General features: G+C 41.2%; 1 protein-coding gene across 1 annotated transcript in view; it reads left to right on the plus strand.

Moving 5' to 3' along the window:
• The window catches only part of urb1 (URB1 ribosome biogenesis homolog), a 69477-nt gene that overhangs the window by 39761 nt on the left and 10846 nt on the right, over positions 1–18870 (plus strand). The window contains exons 30-38 of the mRNA XM_034166585.1: positions 3250–3352; positions 3437–3597; positions 3684–3795; positions 5683–5789; positions 6008–6151; positions 6387–6496; positions 6628–6834; positions 11486–11727; positions 15780–16358. Coding sequence (XP_034022476.1) covers positions 3250–3352; positions 3437–3597; positions 3684–3795; positions 5683–5789; positions 6008–6151; positions 6387–6496; positions 6628–6834; positions 11486–11727; positions 15780–16358 — 1765 coding nt within the window. The remainder of the gene's footprint in view (positions 1–3249; positions 3353–3436; positions 3598–3683; positions 3796–5682; positions 5790–6007; positions 6152–6386; positions 6497–6627; positions 6835–11485; positions 11728–15779; positions 16359–18870) is intronic.

Consider the following 18870-nt stretch of genomic DNA (forward strand, 5'->3'; position numbering starts at 1 on the left):
CTCTAGGCTGGACTATTGTAATTCATTATTATCAGGTTGTCCTAAAAGTTCCCTAAAAAGCCTTCAGTTATTTCAAAATGCTGCAGCTAGAGTACTGACGGGGACTAGAAGGAGAGAGCATATCTCACCCATATTGGCCTCTCTTCATTGGCTTCCTGTTAATTCTAGAATAGAATTTAAAATTCTTCTTCTTACTTATAAGGTTTTGAATAATCAGGTCCCATCTTATCTTAGGGACCTCGTAGTACCATATCACCCCAATAGAGCGCTTCGCTCTCAGACTGCAGGCTTACTTGTAGTTCCTAGGGTTTGTAAGAGTAGAATGGGAGGCAGAGCCTTCAGCTTTCAGGCTCCTCTCCTGTGGAACCAGCTCCCAATTCAGATCAGGGAGACAGACACCCTCTCTACTTTTAAGATTAGGCTTAAAAGCTTATAGTTAGGGCTGGATCAGGTGACCCTGAACCATCCCTTAGTTATGCTGCTATAGACGTAGACTGCTGGGGGGTTCCCATGATGCACTGTTTCTTTCTCTTTTTGCTCTGTATGCACCACTCTGCATTTAATCATTAGTGATCGATCTCTGCTCCCCTCCACAGCATGTCTTTTTCCTGGTTCTCTCCCTCAGCCCCAACCAGTCCCAGCAGAAGACTGCCCCTCCCTGAGCCTGGTTCTGCTGGAGGTTTCTTCCTGTTAAAAGGGAGTTTTTCCTTCCCACTGTAGCCAAGTGCTTGCTCACAGGGGGTCGTTTTGACCGTTGGGGTTTTACATAATTATTGTATGGCCTTGCCTTACAATATAAAGCGCCTTGGGGCAACTGTTTGTTGTGATTTGGCGCTATATAAAAAAAAAAATTGATTGAATTGATTGATTGAACTAATGATGATATAAATGATTTTTATAAAGCCAGCATCGATCAATAGCTTATGAAAGAATAATAATAAGAATGAAAATCCTCCAAGCTCCACACGTTAATTCAAAAAGGTAGTAACTAAATCCTGGTTTGACATCTGGATCACTGATATTAAATACTTTTTTGAGTATTACTTCATACCTTTTTAAGTAGTCCTGCTTACAAGTAAACAAGCAAAAAGAAGTAAATCATTATGCAAAAGGCCTGCACAGGCTGTGTGACTAGAAATCATTTTGAAATTGCTTGACTCCAGCTCTTTATTATAATCCACCCCACAATGTAATGGTGTTTGTTCCACACTAAGCACAGCATTTGTGCCATATTAAGACAATTTGTTCACATTTTGTTTAACAAATGCTAAAAAGGAAAGAAAAAAAAACAACAAACTGCTTTGGTGTTGGTCCACCCTGACAGGAATAAGAGAGAAAAGATAGAATAGGTGGTTTTTAAAGATTCCCAGTCATTATATTTATTGTATTACTTATTTGTTTTGTTCAGTCTATTGTGACAGGAGATCTCACAAAGGTATGGATGGGTTTCGGATATGTTCTGTTGAGTTCGGTTCATAGATTGATTGGGTGCAAGTAAGATAATTTTCTGCTTTTAGGATTTTTTTTCTCGTTATTTAATAATTCTCTCTCTCTCTCTCTCTCTCACTCACACACACACACACACAGCCTTTTTAGTTTGGCTTTCTGTACAGACGTCATAGTTGTGCACGTTCTTACTTAGTTGACTTAATTAAAGGACATGTCGCACCAAAATCATAACAATTAAGATTGGGGTTGTTATTAACCAGCCGATGATCCACCAGGATTACTTTGTGCACTTCCATGACCAGTTTCAAAGTATATGGCATTCGCAACAAATAGCTACTTACACGTCCGAAAACAAAGTACTCGTGAGTACTCAGGTGTTTCTGACAAGTGACATCGCTACGAGAAGTGTCCTAGCGTGCGCTTCAGTGGAATGCAGCTGATGATGTTAAGAACAGAGGCACATATTAATTCCAAAGTTGACTTAAGTGTGATGTCGTGTTATGACGACTTGTTTTTAAGTGATAATTGTTCATTTTGATGGAGTCACGCTAAAAGTTGCAGCTTCAATAATGTTTCTGTGCACCTGCATGGCCATGAGTCATAAAAGCTGCCTGTCAATAACTGTCTCTGCTCCAGGATCAGTTTTGTGCACGATTAATTATGAGTGTTGTTGTCAATAAAATCTAAAAAAAAATACATCTGCTGCTGGGGGAAAACGAGCGTCTTGTCAGCTGCACAGCGCACGCCCGCACACACATACACACACACACACACACACAGCAAGCTTTGCAGCACACCCACATTCCAGCTCCAAATTTACGCTCTGTCAAAGTTTAAAAAAAAAAAAAAAAAGAAATCTAGCCACAAAACACAAAAGGGGTAAAATCCTGAAATGCCAGACTCAATGTCGTGTTATGGATTAATTTCCAAATGTAAACTTCACGCGAGATCGCTGTGGCTGCCAGTCTGTCTTTCTCTCAGTCATGGCATGTAAAATAATGTCCATGAACTCCTGGAAATAATGTATTCTGACTTTTTCCAATGTAACAAATCCATCTCTGTGTCCAGGCAGTCTGTTAAAAACAGTGTCCGGTGTTCCGACATCCACATCTGCTTCAGTAACCAGCATCCACACAAACAGCGCGTCACCACATTTTAGGCTCCAACATCCAACACTCTGAAAAAGACAATAGTTTCAGGGTGAAGCGTGTCGTCTCCTCTCTGTAAATCTGAGCCATCATGTTCAAATGGCAGCTCAAAAGCTTTGTTTTCAGATGGAGCAGGTTCGTTTCCCTCTGTCTGTCAGTCATTGGGATGTTTCTATTTTGCTAATAAGGACGTCACACACTGGAAAATGCTGAGGATTGCAGAGCGAAACATTTTCCAGAAATGCACCTGCTAACGCTCAGAGTGAAAGGAATAAAATACATCAGAGATCACTAATTATTAGCACGTGTGTGGAGACACAGTCATGAGTACTTTTATGTTGTCTTACTGACTGGGATGTTAAAAAAACGGGAGATGTGTCCTTTAAATCTTATGAACCCTGTTGTGATCTCTCGTTCTCTAAATTCAGGGCTACTCTGGGCCCCATATTCTCTGCTGCATTGCTCATGTGAATTTGAGGAGTATCCAACTGTACTGAAGCATTTTGAACACATTTATCACAAACCCACAAGATTTAAAGCCAAAATTATCTGCATGAGTGCAGACAATTTGTGACAGTGAGAAAGCATGATTTTTTTTTTTTTAATATTTGGGTGAAGAGCTGTTTCTAACATTGACATTTCCCCCTGACAGGATGGTGAAGATGTGCTGTACTGTAATGAGACGGTGAAGGATGCTGGGAGTTTGTATGATCCATGTTTTCTTTTAGCCCTGTTCAGCGCCATACTGCGCCCAGGTGAGAATGTTAACAGCAGTGCCGCAGTCACCAGCTGAGGTCATCAGTGTCTGAAACCTTTTTGTTCTTCTCCCTGTTACACAGAGTGTGTGATTGACTGCCTGAAGTTTGTGTCCTGCCACGCGCTCGGCGTGAGTGTGATGGCGTTAAGTAGCTACGACCTCCAGGTGCGGGCAGCAGGTTACCACGTTCTAAGCTGTTTCTACCATCACTTAGAAGGAGCTAGTTTCAGAGAGAAGAGACAGGTAACATGTCTTTACTGTCAGCAGTTTTCAGACTGGGGGGGAAAATAAAAAAAATCTCACCTGACGAGCTCGTTTTTGTCAAACAGCTGCTGTACTTATTGGACATGGTGAGGAATGGAGTTCGCCAGCAGAACCAAAGACTTCCGTTTATTCTGACAACTTACATCACCAAAGTGGCTCAACAGATGCTCAAACCTGGTATGTAAACCAGAAAACCTGCATTATGGTAGTTCTTAACCATTGTGTTTAACCCTCATGTGGCTGAGCTATTTTAGCAACTAAAATGAGAGCGTGAGGTCATTTAGGACTCTGTTATATTTTATAATTTTTAAATGGTTCTATTTGTACCTTAAATTCATATTTCTAATGCCTCCATTGTCTATGACAGTCTGAAATGTTATATAAGTAATTATTGATTTTAGATGATAAAATCAAAGCCTGCAATGTTAAAACATACATACCGTTCTGAGGTCATATTCGACCCTACATAACTTTCCTGTTATTTTTTTTTTAAGTACATTGAGAAATTCATGGTAGGACAGATTTTTCTGATTAAAAATATATGTAATGGCACATACAAATATTTGGCTGGAGTCATAAATGACCTCACATAATTTTCCATTATCCTTGCCACACCAATAGGACAATTCCTGGAAAAAATATGAAAAGCTGTAGGTCAAGTTGCTTGACACATTCATTGAAGGACATATTTTTCTGATTTTTAAAATATCACAACAGCATATAAAAACACATAAATGCATCCACTCGGTTGCTTTAAGGTTAAATAAGCATGTTTCTTCAGTGATAAAAGTTAACTGTGATAATACTAAACGGCTAAACTACTAAAACATTTAAAACTACATATAACCATTAACATGTATTGTTTTAATTTAGTTTAGGCTTGTGTCTTTTTCTGTTTTTTTTTTTTTGTTTGTTTTTTTTAAACTATGAAGCCTTGAAAAACAGACTTCCAAGAACTAAAATTTTAGTAGGCTCTAAAATAAATATGGAGGTTTCCAAAAAAAGTTTAGCATGCCAAGATCAGATGATAAAAGATGTGCAGTACTGTGCAAATGTTTCAGGCATCCCAGAATTATAATAAAAGTTGTGTTTGATGCCCCTCCGCCATCCCCTTTTTAATTGACATGTCAACACAAAATCATTTCCAACAAAAGTGAATGTGTGAGCTATATTTTTTATTCCATAATAATAATAATAATAATAATAGTAATAGTAATTTCTTTGTAAAACTACTAGCCAGTAGAATACCACACAAACACAATTGCAAATGATCATGCAATATTAAAATGATTGTAAAACACAATTACTCACACTTGAAGTCGCATTTTTCTGAAAATAGTTTTTGAGATCCTGCAACTTATACGCTGGTGTGACTTATATACAAAAAATAAAAAATCTCACATATAAATAGAACCCAGCTTTCATAATGATCATCATTGAAGTTGAAATTAATCACACATTTCATGTATTTATCAGGTCTTCATCATTTTTAATGCTTTTATGATGCTTTAAATATGCCTAAAACATTTGTACTGTACATTAATAATTAGTTGAATGACTTAAATTAAACAATAGTTTCCATTTATCATAGTTTATTCACAGTACAAAAAGTATTAAATGAATAAGAAATAAAAGTACACATAGAAACAAATTATTATAATCTTACTAATGCGTTTACTCTGCCCTGCAATTCCATCTCCTTGTGGTGATGCTTCTTGCTTTCACACAATGGGGCTGTCTACACATCTGTGAATTTTGGTACTGAACTATTTGGCCGCCAGGGGGCTGGCAGCCATTGCGAAGTACTAACACAAGTGCAACAGCGGCGGCATTAGGATGTTATACCAGTATTATGATGAACTCTCACCACAAACCAGGGGCAGATTTCACCAATAAACTTGATATTGTAATCAAATTAATGTACCAGCTGTCAACCTGCATGGCTATCTGGGCATTATTCCTGTTTTATCACATGCCTGTTTTGATCCCTTTGATGCTCTGTGCACTGTTCATGATCCTTTTGTGATGCTGAATTATTATTATTATTTCTTTTTCTTTCTCCAGAGGACCATATGTATGTGGTGTTGAACAGGTTTCTGCTGTCTCATCAGAGTTTGGACTTCAGAAGAGTACCTGAGTTTTTCAAACTGTTCTATGGCTTTGACTTGGAGGTAAACTGTCAAAGAAAACCTTGTAATAAGATGATTTGTGAATGTTGCCCAAAATAAACACGTGGCTGTCCATAAACACTGGTTGTGTCAGCAGCATTCAGCCTTCCTCTGTGCTTAGTTTTACTGTGTTCAGTGTTTTTACACTCTTATCTCTTATATGAAGGGGAGGTCATTTCGAGCCGTGTGACTGATGGTTTGTCCCCGCCTTGTCCCTGTAGCACAAGATGGAGCGTGAGTGGATTCTAAAAGTGCTGGAGGAAGGTATGGCTGATGGTTACTGCTATAAACTGTGCAACCAGCAAAGCATCTTCCAGAGCCTTTTAGGCTTCAGCAGCAGCCCGCTGTGTGACGAGCACATCCAGGTACACACCAAGACTCACACCCGAGCTCACTGCAGCAACAACAAAAACTAAATACCACCCCCCCCCCCCCCCCCCCCCCCAAAAAAAAAATTTTGCCTGGTAAAAACTTTGCCTATTGCTCACGTGACCAGGCAATAACACAATGTGATATTGAGACTCTCTTCAGTGTGATAGTGAGATGAATGTGGTGTCTTATTTCTTTTCCATTTAAATGATGTGTTTGTGTGCTGAATAGGCTCAGATTATCAGGGTGTTATGTCAGACTGCTCGTGTGACCAAAGCGGCTTATAACCTCACCAAGAACTGTGGCCTGCTCACCTGGATCCTGCAGATGGTTGAAAAAAGGTGCAGACATAAGCTTACATGTTTAATCATTTGAGTTTTTTTCTTTTTTTGTATTGTCACTGATGTATGATGGTGAAACATCCTGTTGGATTCTATGGCTTCCACATTAATGGATCCCTTTTGTCTCTCAGACAAGTGGAGCAGCATCTCCTGAGTGCTGTCATAGATTTGCTCCATATCTTGTGGTTTACTCTTCTGGGAGACAAGTGCTCTCAGGCAGACGGAAGCTCGACCTCCCCTGGGAGAGAGAAGAAAGCCGCCAGCTCAGTGAAGTGTCTCCCACTCCCACTCATCGGTGAATTCTTGTATGTGGGACTAAGTATCATCAGACACCTCAGGTAAAAGAGCTGCACTGGACACATAATTTTGCATATTTAAGCCACCGCACTGGAAATGTGAATGTGATGAACTACAGTTGTATGTGAATGCCAAACTGTTTTTTTTGTTTCTCTATGCAAAACAAAGGTTGAGACATTAGCCATATGTAGCACAGCAGCAATCCACAGAAATACTATTACTCGAACCAAAATTATTGAACTTGAACAATATTGGACCGGCTGGACGCCAGAAGGATTCAGTTTGTTCCCAGATGAAATACGTCGGCAAGGACGGATTGAGAAGTCGGACCGAGAGCGGACCGTGCGGCAGGAGTGCACAAGCCGAAGGAAGCGGAAGAGTCTATGGACAGAGCGGAGGCAGCGAAGACGGTGTGGAAGACGCCAGAAACGAGGCAAGCATGCGGGCAGCCGGGCGCGGCTAGCCGCCAACCCACACAAGCCGGCTGTTCCTAGCGTCTTTTTAGCAAACGTTCGCTTGTTGGTTAATAAAATGGATGGGATTAAACTACGCGACACCAACAACGCGATGGATAGCTGCCTCTTGGTGATGACGGAGACGTGGTTCCATGGAAATATTCCCGACCAGGCTGTGGAGTTAGCAGGTCGCACAATCTACCAGGCGGACTGCACAACAAACTCCGGTAAGACCAGGGGAGGGGGCGTGTGTGTCTACGTTCATAACAAGTGGTGCACGGACACTACGGTCATTGAGAAGCACTGCTGCCCCAACCTAGAGTTTTTATTATTAAAATGCAGACCCTATTACTTGCCGAGAGAAATTGGCAGAGTGTTTGTAGCCGCTGTGTATGTACACCCGCGTGCAAATGCTAAAATTGCGATGTCCAAGCTGTATGACAGCAGAACAAACACCCAGATAGCTTATATATTGTGGCTGGGGATTTTAACCACACAAATTTAAAGACTGTGCTCCCCAGGTTCTACAAAAATGTGGATATCAGGACGAGGAAAAGCAAAACATTAGACCAGGTTTACACTAGCTCTCCAGAGGCATACAAAGCCCGTCCCTCCCCCCACCTGGGCCACTCTGATCACCTTTCTTTGATAGTGACACCAGCCTACAAACCACTCATCTGTAGGTCTAAACCGCTGAATAAAACAATTCAGTGTTGGACTGAAGAGACCAAACTGTCTCTTCAAGACTGCTTTGAGGACACAGAGTGGGATATTTTTGAGCACACAGACATTGAGCATTTTACTGACTCAGTCCTGTCATACATTTCTTTTTCTATGGACAGTGCAACAACTAAAAAGGTGGTGAAGGTCTTCCCCAACCAAAAACCCTGGTTTAGTAAAAATACCAGATTACTTCTCCAGGCTCGGGACATGGCACTGAGGTCAGGGAACAGAGACTCATACAGAAAGGCCAGAGCAGACCTGACCCGAGGTATTAAGGCTGCCAAGGCAAACTACAGGAAGTGCATAGAGGCCAACTTCATAGAGGGCAACGCACGCTCCATGTGGAAGGGTATCCAAAACATCACGGATTATAAAAAATGCCACATCACTCCCCTTGACGCAGATGTGGCTTTCCTGGACCAGCTCAATGCCTTTTTCTCCCGCTTTGAGGAAGGAAGAGGACAGGCTGAAGACACGTTGTTGCTGCCACCAATATCACCTTACAGTGAGCCCCTTGTTATCCAGCAGCACCAGGTACTGGAGGTACTGAGGAAGATCGATATCAGCAAGGCACCTGGGCCCGACAACGTGCCAGGGAGGCTGCTGAAGTCGTGTGCTTACCAACTGGCTGACGTGTTTACAAAGATTTTTAATCAATCACTGCAGCAGACCACAGTCCCCGCCTGCCTGAAAACTGCCAGGATCATTCCTGTGCCCAAATGCTCTGCCATTTCGGGACTGAATGACTACCGGCCGGTGGCTCTGACACCAGTGATAATGAAGTGTATGGAAAAGCTGGTGCTCAACTACATCAAGGACAAGATTCCACCCGGCCTCGACAAGCACCAGTTTGCATACAAGTCCAATAGGTGCACAGATGACGCAGTTTCCATCGTGCTTCATTCTGCTCTCAGCCACTTGGAAAATCCAAACACTTATGTCTGAATGCTGTTTGTTGATTTCAGCTCAGCGTTCAATTCTATCAGCCCTAGTAGGCTTGTCAACAAACTGCAGGCATTGAAGCTTGGAACCCCGCTATGCCTATGGATTAAGGACTTTCTGACAAACAGATGGCAGTATGTGAGAATAGGCAACTCCACATCCGCTTCCACTGTCAACACTGGCGTGCCACAAGGGTGTGTACTAAGCCCCATCTTGTACACACTATACACCCATGACTGCGTTGCTATTCACAGCGCCACCAACTCTGTCATCAAATTTGCTGATGACACGACAGTCGTGGGACTGATTAGTGACAACAATGAAATGCCCTACAGAGAGGAAGTGGATTCACTGGTGACATGGTGCAGTGAAAACCATCTCAACCTGAATACCAAAAAAACGAAAGAAATAATAATTGACTTTCGGAAGGCGCGGGCTACACCTCACCATGCTCTGATGATCAAAGGGGAACGGGTGGAATGTGTCCAAGAATTCAAGTTCCTAGGACTACACATCTCTGAGGAAGTTGGCTGGACAGCCAATACCAATCATATGGTTAAAAAGGCCCAGCAACGCCTATTTTTCCTAAGAACATTGAAAAAGAACAAGCTGCCTCTGCCTCTGTTGAAGAATTTCTACAGCTGCACCATCAAGAGCGTACTCACATATGGATGTACGGTGTGGTACGCCAGCTGCACCGCATCTGAGAAGAAACAGCTTCAGCGAGTGATTAAAACAGCTCAGTGGATCATCGGTTGCCCGCCCCCATCCCTGGCTGAGATTTACTCAAAACGCCTTCTCGGACGGGCCACAAAGATCACGAATGATCCCTACCATCCGGGACACTCCCTCTTCTCCATCCTCCCGTCTGGCAGGCTCCGGGTTATCCGAGCCCGCACAAACAGACTGAAGGACAGCTTTTTCCCAATGGCTGTGAAAAGACTTTTAGAAGAATATTGACTACTTGTATCGCACTGGGGATCACACTGCACTGTTTTTATTATTGCACCGGATATTCCCTCCACTGTTTTATTCTTTAAAATATGTATTTAATACTCATTATCTTATTTATACTGAGTTTTTAACAGACTATATATTTTATATGTGATAGTCTATTGTATATTGTAATTTATCTGTGAGGGAGCTGCTGCACAGAGGTGTTGCCGAACGACATTTCATTGTGTTTTTTATACAGTGACAATAAAGCTTATTCAATTCAATTCACTGTAGCTAGAAGGGTACTCATCCAAAGCATGTCGTCTTGTTTTTCATTTTGAAATTAAATTCCAGGTTTAGCTGAAGGTTTTCACCAAGCTTTATGGAAATTGGTATGTTAGTAAAATGTTTGGTTTAAAAACAAACATTAACATGTTCAGTCCTTTGCTTTTGCTTGGTACCAGTTCTAGAACTGACTCTACGTTTTCACAAAGTTTTATAAAACTATTTTTATCGAAGCTCTCCTTTTTGCGACATTACCAATGAGTTCATTTATTTGTTTTTTTAATTAACTTGACATATCTGAAACTGCTTCCAGTATGATTGGACTGTAATCCAGTATATGACTAACTTTTTTTTAAGTCACACCTGTTTAAAAAATGCCTCTTGAAGAAAAAGTCATGTATAAGTCGAACTGGAGTGCAAGTTGCACCTTTTTCTTGTATTATCAGTTCTTTTATTTGGGACTTTTTGAGCATTGTTGTAGTGTACTTTTTAATCATTGGTATTTATTCTTTCATTATTAGTTTATTTTGTTTAGTGCATTTGATTCCTGGTAAAGTCCTATATAAATAGTCATTCTAATTATTATTAATAATGACAACTCAGAATTATTATTATTATTATTTTATATAAGTCACATTAGAGTATAAGTTGCAGGAACTCCAAAACTACTTAAGAAAAGCACGACTTGTACTCAGAAAATGCAGTAATCCTTTCCTCAGGGTTGTGTGGAGGTGTGAAACAGAGAGTAATGGGCTACTTCTCTGATTTAGTAAATTTCTCTGCAGAAATACTGTTTCTGTCACTGACAACCACACATGGGCCTTCATCATCTATCCAGCATGTAAGATGCAGTGGGTGGCAGTGTTAAGCAGGAGGCAGACATTACATGAGCAAATCAAAGTTGCTTTTGTGATTGATCTGGTGCAATATAGTTCATCGGGTTTTAATCAGTTTGTCCTCATTGTATGCTCTTTTAATTTGTTGAGATACAAGTTGATAACATTTATTGTTTTTGAGTTTTCTTGTTATCAGCATGAAAGGGAAGGACTCATTAGTTTATCCATCTTTTCACTCTGTACATTTGCTTAAATGTACATTAGCCATAAAAAGCATTAGTCAGTCCACAAATTTAATGGTTTCTATTTTGATATAGAGCCAACCTTTTCAGAATTTATGAATGAATAAATGAATTTAGTTATTCGGCACACAGATGAATAAAACACAGACAATAACAAAACTCATAAAAAGAACGACTATTAATTTAACTGTTTTTGCTAAATCCCGCTTTCCATCAAGCATGCATGCTAGTGTGCAGTTAACGTGAACTGTCTGCTTGGTTGTTTCCTGACAGGTCGGGAGTGAAGACCGCTCAGCTCGGTCTGTTTCTGCAGATGCTCAGTTCTGTTCTGGAGCAGCGTTGGACATCTCTCTGTGCAAAGAGACAGGCCAACCAGCTGACGCTCGAACCACAGCCCCTGACCTGTACTGAAGTCCTCATTCTGCTCCAGTGCTGGGCCTTCCTGTCACACAATGCAGCACTCCTCACTCAGATACATGTGCTGTCTGAAAAGTACAAAGTGAGGGAATTGTTGGGTGAGTGCTGCTGAAGTTCTTTGTCAGATCGGGCTGCAGGATAACAGAAGTCACATGCATATTTACACACATATAACTTTTCTTATAGTGTTTCTTAAAGCCAGAAAGTTGCCATTTGAAATGACTTTAGTTTTGTGTCATGTCTGTGATCTGCTTTTTTTCTACAAAATTAAACAACTGAATGAACATCCTCCGAGGCCGGTGATTCCATAATTTTTGCCAGGGGTTGTATTATTTCTGTCATTATTTTATTGTTTAATTTAATCTGGAGAAATGCAAAATATATGATGTAATGGATGTCCTTTAAAAGTCCAACTGTCCAGTGCATCCAGAAAGTATTCACAGCTTCACTTTTTCCATATTTTTTTTATGTTACTGCCTTATTCCAAAATGGATTAAATTATTTTTTCCCTCAAACTTCTACACAGAATATCCCATAATGACAATGTAAAAAAAAGTTTGAGATTTTTGCTAATTTATTAAAAATTAAAAAATTATGAAATCACGTGTACATAAGTATTCACAGCCTTTGCCATGAAGCTCAAAATTGAGCTCAGGTGCATCCTGTTTCCACTGGTCATCCTTGAGATGTTTCTACAGCTTATTTGGAGTCCACCTGGGGTAAATTCAGTTAATTGGACATGATTTGTAAAGGCACACGCCTGTCTACATATAAGGTCCCACAGTTCACAGTGTATGTCAGAGCACAAACCAAGCACGAAGTTAAAGGAATTGTCTGTAGACCTCTGAGACAGGATTGTCTGGAGGCACAAATCTGAGGAAGGTTACAGAAACATTTCTGCTGCTTTGAAGGTCCCAATGAGCACAGTGGCCTGAATTGCCTGTAAATGAAAGAAGTTCAGATCCACCAAGACACTTCCCAGAGCTGGCTGCCCGTCTAAACTGAGCGATCGGGGGAGAAGGGCCTTAGTCAGGGAGGTGACCAAGAACCCGATGGTCACTGTGTCAGAACTCCAGCATTCCTCTGTGGATGGAAAAGAACCTTCTAGCAGGACAACCATCTCTGCAGCAATCCACCAATCAGGTCTGTATGGTAGAGTGGCCAGATGGAAGCCACTTCTTAGTAAAAGACACATGACGGCCCACCTGGAGTTTGCCAAAAGGCAGCTGAAGGACTCTCATACCATGAGAAACAAAATTCTCTGGTTTGATGACCCCAGGTTTCTTTTCAGCACTGTAGCCAGGTTGACAAAGAGTCAGAGCTCTATTGAGCCCAGTATTCCTTTAACTTTAACTAGTAATGACGTCATGACTTTCTTTGCTAATAAAATTTTAACTATTAGAGAAAAAATTACTCATAACCATCCCAAAGACGTATCCTTATCTTTGGCTGCTTTCAGTGATGCCGGTATTTGGTTAGACTCTCTCTCCGATTGTTCTGTCTGAGTTATTTTCATTAATTTCCTGCTTTTAAACTCAGATAAAACTGAAGTTATTGTACTTGGCCCCACAAATCTTAGAAACATGGTGTCTAACCAGATCCTTACTCTGGATGGCATTACCCTGACCTCTAGTAATACTGTGACAAATCTTGGAGTCATTTTTGATCAGGATATGTCATTCAATGCGCATATTAAACATATGTAGGACTGCTTTTTTGCATTTGCGCAATATCTCTAAAATTACAAAGGTCTTGTCTCAGAGTGATGCTGAAAAACTAATTCATGCATTTATTTCCTCTAGGCTGGACTATTGTAATTCATTATTATCAGGTTGTCCTAAAAGTTCCCTGAAAAGCCTTCAGTTAATTCAAAATGCTGCAGCTAGAGTGCTAACAGGGACTAGAAGGAGAGAGCATATCCACCCACATTGGCCTCTCTTCATTAGCTTCCTGTTAATTCTAGAATAGAATTTAAAATTCTTCTTCTTACTTATAAGGTTTTGAATAATCAGGTCCCATCTTATCTTAGGGACCTCATAGTACCATATCACCCCAATAGAGCGCTTCACTCTCAGACTGCAGGCTTACTTGTAGTTCCTAGGGTTTGTAAGAGTAGAATGGGAGGCAGAGCCTTCAGCTTTCAGGCTCCTCTCCTGTGGAACCAGCTCCCAATTCAGGTCAGGGAGACAGACACCCTCTCTACTTTTAAGATTAGGCTTAAAACTTTCCTTTTTGCTAAAGCTTATAGTTAGGGCTGGATCAGGTGACCCTGAACCATCCCTTAGTTATGCTGCTATAGACTTAGACTGCTGGGGGGTTCCCATGATGCACTGAGTGTTTCTTTCTCTTTTTGCTCTGTATGCACCACTCTGCATTTAATCATTAGTGATTGATCTCTGCTCCCCTCCACAGCATGTCTTTTTCCTGGTTCTCTCCCTCAGCCCCAACCAGTCCCAGCAGAAGACTGCCCCTCCCTGAGCCTGGTTCTGCTGGAGGTTTCTTCCTGTTAAAAGGGAGTTTTTCCTTCCCACTGTTGCCAAGTGCTTGCTCACAGGGGGTCGTTTTGACCATTGCGGTTTTTCCGTAATTATTGTATGGCCTTGCCTTACAATATAAAGCCCCTTGGGGCAACTGATTTGGCGCTATATAAATAAAATTGATTTGATTTGATTTGATGAGACAAAGATTGAACTCTTTGTTGTGAATGTGAGGTGTCATGTTTGGAGGAAACCAGGCACCATCCCTACAGTGAAGCATGGTGGTGGCAGCATCATGCTGTGGGGATGTTTTTCAGCAGCAGGAACTGGGAGACTAGTCAGGATTGAGGGAAAGATGAATGCAGCAATGTACAGAGACATCCAGGATGAAAACTTGCTCCAGAGTGCTCTTGACCTCAAACTGGGGCGACGGTTCGTCTTTCAGCAGGACAATGACCCTAAGCACACAGCCAAGATATCAAAGGAGTGGCTTCAGGACAGCTCTGTGAATGTCTTTGAGTGGCCCAGCCAAAGCCCAGACCTGAATCTGATTGAACATCTTTGAGATCTGAAAATGGCTGTGCAGTGACACTTCCCATCCAACCTGATGGTGCTTGAGAGGTGCTGCAAAGAGGAATGGACAAAACTGCCCAAAGATAGGTGCACCAAGCTTGTGGCATCATATTCAAGAGGACTCGAGGCTGTAATTGCTGCCAAAGGTGCATCAACAAAGTATTGAGCAAAGGGTGTGAATACTTATGTACATGTGATTTCTTAGGGTTTTTTTTTAATTATTATTATTATTATTGTTTTTAATGAATTTGCAAAAATTTCCCCAAAACTTTTTTCATGTTACCATTATGGGGTGTTGTCAGCAGAATTTTGAGGGAAAAGTTAATTTCATCCATTTTGGAATAAGGCTGTAACATAAAATGTGGAGACAGTGAAGTGCTGTGAATATTTTGTGGATGCAGTGTAAAATGTCAGGTTTTTTAAGCGTAAATGCTATAGTGTAAACAGTCTTATTGTTTTGTTTTTTAGCAGCTACAGATGACTTGAACAGGTTTGCACTATGAATCAATGCTGACTCCAAGGCTGCTGCTCTGTAGCTGACCCTGTGTTGTCTTTTCTGTTGGAGAATGAAAACTAATTTTTTCCACCATAAGTTTAACTTTTACTGATTTTTACACACACCTCTCTTTATGGTTTTAATCACTGTGATGAAGATTGATTTTAACTCACATGCAACAGTTTAACTTGTATTTCACATTTTCAAACCTGGTGCTTTACGTTCTGATTTCCAGTAACCCAGTATTAGCATTGCAAAAAAAAAAATCGCATTTCTGCCCCAAGCATTTAACAATATGTACGGTGGCCAAGAGAGTCCATGACACTTCCAAATTAAGTTGATGCCAGTAATGCAGAAAAAACAAATACAAAAATACACCGACATCAATTCAACCCACCACCAATTCAACACTTTTCTGATGTACTACCTGTTGTTGAACTGATGCTGATGTTTTTTGTTTATTTTCTGCATTTTCTGTTTTCATTTGGAGGTATTGTGGCTTCTCATGGTCGCCATAAATATTTGATCACTGCATCTAAATCATCACCTGTTTATCTGCTGGAATAAAAGTAGTTTTCTTCTTCTACTTCTTCCTCTCCCTCAGGGACAGCAAAACAAAAGGCCCACGGTAAAGGCTTTTTGTCTCAGGCCCATGCACAAAAACAGAACCTGGCAGAGGACACAGGGATGGAGAAACGAGAAGAGACTCTGTTGGCAGACTGTAAATTTTACCTCAGCAGCATCTTTGTTCACTGGGAGCCTGTGATTCCTCTTACTGTTCCCAGAACAGCTGAGCAAAGTGACACAGAGGTTCCCAGCCATCTAGTCAGAGATACGGCACACCTGCTCACTTGGTGGTGCCTGAGGTGCTTGGTGGAGAAACCCTACGATGAAAATGGAACAAAGGTCTTCTTGCATTGGTTTGAAAAAGCTGTGATAAAACATTGGGGAATTGTGGATGTGGTGCTACTCGATGGTGGTCTGAAGGCCGACCTTCTTCGACTTTACCATCGGGTCTTTGAAGACCAGTGTCATTCCACCCTTTCAGCACAGGTAGAAACCATCCAGCTGTTTACTGACATCATGTTGAACTTACTTGAGACACGAGGCCTCCTTCCAGAGCTGCATCAGACTGTTGTCTCTGCGTGCCTGAAAGACGTCACAATGGATCAGTCCAGAAGAGGTAAACGCCTGCTTTCCTCTTAAACTTATGACTCTTTCCTTGTTCTGGAGAGTCGGCAGACACGGTTACTAAAAAAACACTTGCTCTGGATTAATCACACGCAGATACACATGCAGTAGTATTGTTATTGGTCCTGTATGTCTGTCTGGTCATCAGATTGTGCGAACAAAGTAACTCAGAGTTTTGATCTGATTTAGACCAAACCTTATGGAATGTCTGAGGGTTAGCCAAGGACAAAGTAATTTCATTTTGAGAAAAATTTATTAAAAGTCACGCTCACAGGCGGTCCAAATTTTGGCCCAGTGTTTACGTAGTGCATCCGGAAAGTATTTGCAGCGCTTCACTTTTTCCGCATTTTGTTATGTTACAGCCTTATTGCAACAAGGAGTAAATACATTTTTTTTTCTCTCAAGTCTATTCATAACCCCCCATAATGACTTTTTTTTTTTTTTTTTTTTTTTTTTTTTTTTTTTTTTGCAAATTCATTAACAAAAACAAAAAAGCTAAGAAATCACATGTACCTACGTATTTACAACCTTTGCTCAATACTTTGTTGATGCACCTTTGACAGCAATTACAGCCTTAAGTCTTCATGAATATGATGCCACAAGCTTGGTGCACCTATCTTTGGACAGTTTTGCCAATTCGTCTTTGCAGCACCTCTCAAGCACCATCAGGTTGGATGGGGAATGTCGGTGCACAGACATTTTCAGATCTCTCCAGAAATGTTCAATCAGATTCAGGTCTGGGCTTTGGCTGGGCCATTCAAGGACATTCACAGAGTTGTTCTGAAGCCACTCCTTTGATATCTTGACTGTGCTTAGAGTCACTGTCTTGCTGAAAGATGAACCATCGCCCCAGTCTGAGGTCAAGAGCGCTCTGGAGCAGGTTTTCATCCAGGACGTCTCTGTGCATTGCTACATTCATCTTTCCCTCAATCCTGACTAGTCTTCCAGTTCCTGCCTCTGAAAAACATCCATTGGGTTCTTGGTCACCTCCCTGACTAAGGCCCTTCTCCCCCGATTGCTCAGTTTAGATGGGCAGCCAGCTCTAGGAAGAGTCCTGGTGGATCTGAACTTCTTCCATTTACAGATGATGGAGGTCACTGTGCTCATTGGGACCTTCAAAGCAGCAGAAATGTTTCTGTACCCTTCTCCAGATTTGTGCCACGAGACAATCCACTCTCTGAGGTCTATAGACAATTCCTTTAACTTCATGCTTGGTTTGTGCTCTGACATGCACTGTCAACTATGGGACCTTATATGTAGACATGTGTGTGCCTTTACAAATCATGTTCAATCACCTAATTGTACCCCAGGTGGACTCCAGTTAAGCTGTAGAAACATCTCAAGGATGATCAGTGGAAACAGGATACACCTGAGATCAGTTTTGAGCTTCATAGCAAAGGCTGTGAATGCTTACATACATGTGATTTCTTGTTTCTTTTTTTATATATAAATTTGCAAAAATCATAAACTTTTTTCACATTGTCATTATGGGGAATTGTGTGTTGAATTTTGAGGAAAAAAATTGAATTTCATCTATTTTGGAATAAGGCTGTATCATAAAAAAAAATGTGGAAAAGGTGAAGTGCTGTGAATACTTTCCAGATGCACTGTATTTAAAAAGACTGACTGTTTTGAGGAACAAGATAAATATAGGGTGTCTCAAAAGAATGTACCCAAAAGTACTCTGAAATATGAATACCAGGAAATGGTTTTACTGGGAATTAATGGCGTTTTTCTCATTTCAGGAACCCTAAAGTTTGTTCTGCAAGACATTAAAGTCCAGGAAAAATGCCGCAGTTGACCCTAATTCAGAGAACAAAAATTGTTGAGTTCTGTGCTGCATCCTATGGGCTGACTTGCATCATTTTCTATACAAAAATTCAGTCTTAGAGCGAACTAACTCCCCAGCAAATGGCAAGGAGGCTTGAATTTGCTACATGGTTTTCCGGAAACCTGGAGACGGATGATTTGTTTTTTAAGAAACTTCAGACGAGGAGGTTACATTGGTCATGTGGTGTAAAAGATAAACGGTTAAAACATCAAAAAGGAAAGACTGAAGTAAAAACTGTGCTTTGTGGAGAAAAATTATATGCTTCAGCCATGGTCATGCATAAAATGTCTATTGATTGGTTTTTCTATGCTGTCAAAATACATTTTTTGAGACACTCTATATATACATGTAGTTGCTGTGAAACATCCATCCATCCATTTTCTTCCGCTTTATCCGGAGTCGGGTCGCGGGGGCAGCAGCTCAAGCAAAGCCGCCCAGACCTCCCGATCCACACACACCTCCCCCGGCTCCTCTGGGGGAACCCCAAGGCGTGGGGGAGCAGCGGCTTGACTCCGAGCTCCTCCCGAGTGACTGAGCTCCTCACCCTATCTCTAAGGGAGCGCCCAGCCACCCTGCGGAGGAAACTCATCTCTGCCGCTTGTACTCGCGATCTCGTTCTTTCGGTCATGAGGCCAATGTGCACTGGAAACAGGTTTGACTTACTACGGGCAAT

The sequence above is a fragment of the Thalassophryne amazonica genome, chromosome 3 (assembly GCF_902500255.1).
Source record: "Thalassophryne amazonica chromosome 3, fThaAma1.1, whole genome shotgun sequence".
Lineage (NCBI taxonomy): Eukaryota > Metazoa > Chordata > Actinopteri > Batrachoidiformes > Batrachoididae > Thalassophryne > Thalassophryne amazonica.